The sequence below is a fragment of the Psammomys obesus genome, unplaced genomic scaffold (assembly GCF_907164565.1).
Source record: "Psammomys obesus unplaced genomic scaffold, mPsaObe1.curated_primary_1811, whole genome shotgun sequence".
Classification (NCBI taxonomy): domain Eukaryota; kingdom Metazoa; phylum Chordata; class Mammalia; order Rodentia; family Muridae; genus Psammomys; species Psammomys obesus.
The window spans coordinates 1,185-8,038 of NW_026592097.1; the positions used below are offsets into that span (position 1 = coordinate 1,185).

The 6,854-nt window shown below is 48.0% G+C and overlaps 1 protein-coding gene across 1 annotated transcript; it reads right to left on the reverse strand.

The window, feature by feature from the left end:
• Positions 1–825: 825 nt before the first annotated feature.
• LOC129680771 (gamma-tubulin complex component 3-like) lies at positions 826–6,199 on the reverse strand (the record flags this gene model as incomplete). The annotated part of the gene is made up of 5 exons (XM_055612502.1): positions 826–975; positions 1,590–1,708; positions 3,532–3,707; positions 5,207–5,418; positions 6,122–6,199. Coding segments are annotated over 5 exons (735 nt in total), but the record flags the coding sequence as incomplete, so codon positions are not given.
• Between the last annotated feature and the right edge of the window lie 655 nt (positions 6,200–6,854).

Consider the following 6,854-nt stretch of genomic DNA (forward strand, 5'->3'; position numbering starts at 1 on the left):
GCTGACCCTGCTTTGCTCCTGGCTACCAGCCAATCTTCTGCTGATTTCCTGGCCACCAGCCACACTGGCCCCGCCATGCTCCTGGCCACCAGCCACACTGCCCCTGCCATGCTCCTAGCCACCAGCCACACTGCGCTGTTACATTCCTGGCTACCAGCCACGCTGGTCCCACCGTGCTCCTGGCCACCAGCCACGCTGGCCCCACCATGCTCCTGGCTACCAGCCACACTGCAGCACCTCTCTGTGCTGCCTCTGTGATCCTCTCAGTAAATCTCTGTAGATATCCCTGGCAGCAATTCCTGTCTAAGAATCCAACTGAGACCAAAAGCGCAGGCCACTAAACTTCTACAAGAGGCTGGGACTTTGGAATTATTTCCACACTCACTCTTTTATATCTGTTCCAACAAATATAAAAGATCCAGCAGTCAGGAAGGAAAGGTAACTGTTTCAAGTGACATGCAGGTCCAGTGACCCCCAGCCATGGACATCCAGTGACAGCAGTGAGTCCCCACTCCCCACATCTGTAGCACTAGAAATGTGGGGCACCTGATGACCTGGTCATATCCCCAGCATCCTTTCTTATCCTCCAAGGTGGCAGTAATTGCTATATGGCAGGCCCAGGCCTTCCCACTTCAAAGTCCCTACATCTCTCAGGCTCTTTTCTCTGGCCTTGATGGGCTTCCACCTGCCATTCCCTCACCAATTCCCAGGACTGTATATTCTCACTGGAGCCCAACTGACAGCATCACCAGTCATCAAGGACACTTCCCTCAAGAAGAGCCCTGACAGTTACTTTACACTCAGAAGTTAAGGAGAACAAGCACTTCAAACCCACAATGATGAACATACCTGACCTACAAGTCCAAATGAGCGGTCCAGACTCCTCTGGTCAGCATATTTTCTGATTTTATTATGTAACCATCCCAACTCAGCAAGCCGGACTGCTGTGTCCCTCAGAGATTTATTTAAGTTCGCCTAAAAAGTAAACACAGCCAATCAAAACTGAAAAGAGAACAGTAGAATTCATCATCAGCCCCAGTCTCTTGCTCTAATATTCTAACACTAAACACCAGCACAAGGAAGCTAGCAGTAACTACCACACCATCAGGAGGAAGAAAGCACGGCAACAGGGAGGACAGAGTGGAGACCAGCAGGCTCCTTCTCTGTCACCCTGTGCACTAAGTACCATTCCAGGGCATGCCCACCACGGACCTTGACACTCCTCAGAGACACAGGGAAGTGACGCCCCTCGTCCTGCTGAGAAGAGCCGAGCAGACACTCACGGGAACAGGGATGTGGGAAGACTGCATCAGGAATGCTGCATCCAGGACAGCACACCACAATGCCTGTTTCTGGAGTCCTCTACCCTCATGGCAGCACCCCCAGCAGTGGACTCATGGGGAAAAGCAAGCCCCGCCACAGAGGGCCGTGACAGATCACAGCAGCCACAAATGGTCAGCACAAGAAGCCAAATCCAGCTGTGCTACTCATTCGGTGCCAGATATGCCAAGCCCCAGGAATGCCAGTCAGTGAGCGCTCAATCTGGAGTCGGGTGGGTGTTTTCCTGCAGGCAGGAGGTTCTTACATACCTTCCCTTCCACTCTGTAACAGTTTTCAGTGCTGCTCATTTTGATGTTTTTGCCATCAATGCCCTGGAACACGTAGAGAATGTCTCTCACAAGAGCTGCTTCAGTAACTTCCAATGTGCCTGCAAAGTATTTTTCAAAGCCAGTAAGGAACACTCTTCATGTGAAATGAGTTGCACAACTCATTAGCTGTGTGTTATACATTTGCTCCGAGACAACATATACCAACCCAGTAAGTGAGCTCAAGAAGCAAGACAGAAAGGCACAGGCCTTCTGAGAGGTCAGGGTTTCCAGTGCCCCCACAAAGGCCTCTGAAGATGAGCCCTGCTGTGACCACCAGACAGGTAAGAGCAGAAGTCAACCACAGGGGGTTGTTTAATACTAGCTTACTTCTCGGTGAGAACACGAACAGGACCCTCCTACCACCAGAAATGGAGTTCACAGCTCAGAAAAGACATTGGCTTCCCCAGTTTCTCTGAAGAAATGTCACAATTAACTTTGGGTGCTAACTAAAACAATGAGGGCAAGGAGGCAGAACAACACCAAGAAGCCCAGGATGTCAGAGCCAAGAGACCAGAGAGGCAGTCAGGAGAAGTCAACATTCACAGTCCTCGCAGAGAGTGCCGCATGGACATCCTTCACGGCTGTGGGCTGCTGCATCATCTGTCAGGCTAACAGTGTCCTTCAAATCTCACACAGCATCCTTGCCATTTCCACCTTTGGCTAAGTCTCCAAGAAGCAGCTAACAGAGCCAGCTGGGAGCCATGCACTCCTGGCTTTCTTTCCCTCCTGTGCACCTTGATGAGGGCAGGGGTACTCCATGAACCTTCCTTCCTCAAGAGTAGAGCTTCACTATTCCGAAGGCCAACCTACATCTGAAGTCTACTCTGACAGAGGCTCTGCCCGCTGTGGTTGGCTTTCCAAGCAGACGTCATCCACCCCCACCCACTCACTTTGAACTGGCTTGTAACCCTTACTTAAAGTATATCTCTTGTAAGCACCAGGTACTACTCAGACTGGAACTAGACTCAAAACTGAAATGGAAAAGAAGCAATTGTGCCTTTAACAAGCACACCTGGGTAAAAACAGCCATACTGCCATGGCTTCTACCTACCCCCTGCTCTTTCCTCTTCTCATCTACTTCTTTCAAGTCCCCTCTGGGTATATGGGGACATAGGTCTAAAGGCTGAGGACTGCGCTGGCTTGCATCACATACCGGCATGCTTGGCCCTGAGTGCCCATGCTTACACATGACAAGCTAATGTGGTTGAGAAGGCACATATGTGAGCTCTCCAGGAGGACAGTTGCCTGGGCAAAGGCTTTCATGTCCCTTAAGTTGCAAATGACACTGGCCCCTTGGCTGCCCTTATGGAGAGGAGGCAGCAGCCACAGCATCAGGATCAGCAGACCAAGAACCAACAGCACAGCCTATTTCTCAGTACTCCACCTGCCAAGCACTGCCACTTGTAGTATATGCGCGAAAACCACTCCCAGCTCCCTTGACAGTCTAACAGGATTTCAAAACTCCCGGAGAGGGCTTCATCTCACCACCACAGAAATGGCCAGTGAGCTTCCTTCACATTGCAGACACCATGCTAAGTACCAGCAGCATGATCACAATGGACACCACCCTCCACAAAGCTGGGACATGAACACGTGACCTTCCTGAAGGACTGAATGGCTTCCCAGGAGGAACAACAGAGCGAGATCGGAAGGGAACTGGGACAAGGAGGCAGAGAGCACAACACTGAGGGAACCGATCAATCAGACAACAGCTCAGAGTGAAGGCACTGGAGCTAACAGCAGGCAGCGTAAAATACCTCCTGAAGCGTCTGGCCATAGCAGGGTCCTGCGTTTCATTACAGAAAGACTAGTATCACTACAGATGAGGTCCTAGCTTTAAGTTTAGAATAAAATGGTTTCTAAATGCCAAGACATATCTTACCACTTAGATCCCCTTCTCTCCTTGACCGGGTGGTGATGTTGCGAGAAAGAGCATTTGGGAAACCTTTGGAGGTAGGGGTTTGTGAAGAAGGTTGATTTGTAGTCATAGTCCACGCAAGACGAGGCCCCAGCTGCTGTCGAAGGCCATCACCAACTCCTGGAGCTTGATGAGACTGTCTAGAGAAAGGAAGGAAGCGACATTTATTGCTCCAAATAACCGGACTGTCCACGAGAGACAGAAAGGCTCCTAGGAACCTTCCATAAGTTATCACACTAACTACATTAATTTATGAATCCGATGCCAGGGTTCTCCTAACCCACATGTCTCCACGACAATCTGTTCTTGGGCCCTTGCATTGTCCCAGGATACTGACCCAGCTTTCAGAACTACTCCCAACTCACCCTACTGTCCATGCTTCTCTTCCCTGTTTGAGTTCTCTACAAACACACAGCATACATCATAGCTAACATAAGCAGCTTGAAATTTTAAATCAGTTTCAACTTCAAGATCATGGGCTTTCATTCATTCAACATTTCCTGAGTTAATAAGTCTCAACACCTGGTCCCTGTCCCATCAGCTGGTCACTAGCCCCCACCCCACCCTTGTATGCATACTATGAAGAGACCTTGAAGTTTTAATTCATTTGAAAAACACACAAATACATAAAATGCAAGGCAAAAGTAACCTGACAAATAAATACATCACAGTCGCTCTGCGAAAATCTAAGAATCTGACGCTTATTTCTAGTGACATCTGTAACAAAACTACTGCGTCTTCTAACACTTAAACAGCCACAGGCCCTCGACTGCACATGCTGCCCTAGGGATCTATAGAGTGCTCTGGGGAAGCCATTCTCCTCCTGTACTACCCTTGGGATGAGAGCACTGCCAGTCCTGCCCTGCACTACCCTCATATGGAAGCACTGCCAGTTCTGTCCTGCACTACCCTTGGTGGGCACAGGCTCAGCATCAGCATTCAGTAATACTGTGCATGTGAAAAGACTTGTAAATGTAAAACAAAAGCCTAATTTAGCTCAAAATTATCTATGTGAGTTTTTCATGACAACAATAAGCACTCTAAATTCTTTTTCATGACAACAATAAGCACTCTAGATTCTAAGCTCACAGATGAGACCCTTTCAGGCATATATGGCTTCGGGTCATCTGCAAGTGTTGTTGGTAAATGTTACAGGATCATCACAGAGCAATCTGTGTGTGGTGCACACAGTTCACATTCAGTACCTTCTGAGCAATTTCATAACTCAAAGTGATTGTGATTCCACCGTGCTCATGTGGAAAACATCACACTTTTGATGCTGACTCTCTGATCACTGTTCCTCTGGAAAACTATCCAGCTCAATCCTTTTATACTGCGACCACCAGGAATGACAACTGCAAGAAGCTAACACTGTCTTGTGTTAGCCGCACATATGTGGCTTCCATCCTCTTTGCTCACAGCATTAACTGTGCGTCTAAAAGTCGCACCCTAAGGACAATTCAGCCTGCTACTTCTTAAAATTCTGACTCCAACAGGAACAGCCTTGCTAAGAGCCTGGGGACGGACCTACAGCGCTGAGAGTCACCCTAGCAGCCAGGGCAGGACACACATAAGCCGCTGGATGCTTCTGGTTGTATCATGTCGTGAGAGAGAGAGAGAGAGAGCTAGGTCAAGTTACCCAGGGAGGAAAGGCTGCACAGGGGTGGGTCCACTGAGGCCACACATGCCAATACTGCTGATGCCGCTGCTGCCCAAGCTGCCAGAGCTCTGTGCCTGTATGCTGCGGTCCTGGTAGTTCAGGGGGAGGGTCTGAGGCCTGGCATAGTAGTAAGGCGTCGAGTGAGCATCTCTTGGTAATGCTTGTGCAAATAACGAAGCATAGCTAGTTACCTGAAATGAAGTGCATTGTAAACACATAGGTAAGAAATTGTAGGACAACTTTCCCAAACCCACAGAAATTTTATATTCCTATTCCCATGCTATGTCTGGAACTGAATTTGAGTTTCATACTTATTCAAGCAAGTCAATGAAACACTTTTGAAATGTCATAATTGACAGTATCAGGAGTTCTCTTAACTCCAACAAAAAAACACAAACAAGTTTCCCAGCCTACCACTGCCACATAACAAGGAGGCTGGAACAAATCCCCCACCCACACTGCTCAGCTTCTTGCCAGCCAAAGGTCTGCAGAACGTTCTATCATACTACCCTACAGCAGGGAGAGCCAGAGGCCCCAGTAAATATCACACAGGGATTCTCAGCAGGAAGCCTGCTGAGATGACAGTGACACGTGCTCCCAACACCTGGAGGCACAACAACGGCCCATGGCTTCCCAGCTCGAAAATGTCGACCCTTCCGGGCTGATGCCCTAATTTCACAGTATCGACTCTTTAATAACTTGAGCTGCTTGATGCACATTGCTTCATCAAAATAACGTAATTTTGAAACACATCTTGTAGAAACTGCCCATGGAAAAGAAGAAATGACTTGACTTCCAGGCTTGGTGGTTTTTTGCTTTTCTCCTATTATTTTCCTTCCTATGAAAACATGGTATGACCATCTCACACAACACTGCTGAGGCCTGCTCACCCACCTTGCTGGCTTGCTTGCGAGGATCCTCACTAAGGTTCAGCAAGAGGTAGAGGATTGACCATTTGTTTTTCAAAACTCCCTGTTTAGATTAAAAATAATATTACAAGGGCTATTGTATCAACTTTCTGTTTTATTCTCTCTCCTATACTTATTTCCAAAATCGACACACATTTTCAGTTTCACCTGCTGACAATCATCTGAGCTCACCTCATGAGTCATAAATGGCACTATTCTTCAGAAGACTGGAAGAGACACTGTGACCAGCACCCCCAGTTCCTAACTCCCTGGAAACAAATCCCAAAGTTACCCCAAACACAGTGATGATAAAAGAAATATTATCAAAATTCTCTGAGTTAAGCTGGGTGTGGTGGCAGAGACTCAGGAGGCAGAGACAAGTAGAGCTCTGTGAGCTCAGGGCCAGCCTTATCAATACAGTGAGTTTCAGACCAGCCAGGACTACATAATGGGGGCGGGGGGAGATGAACTGGTTTTCTTGATTAATGTCTCATCTAGAGCAGAAAAGAGGATTGTGGGAAAGGGAATGCAAGAATGGAAAGAACTCCAGCCTGTGGGTACCCTGACATTTCTGACAGAAACAGACATGCAGGCAAATTACACAGCTGGAGAAGTGGCCATGAGAAGGAAAAAACATAGAGATCAATGGACAAGAACTGGGAATCCAGGCCACTGCAAGTAAAATGAAAACTGTGCACGTGTGGAACAAATGAACAAAA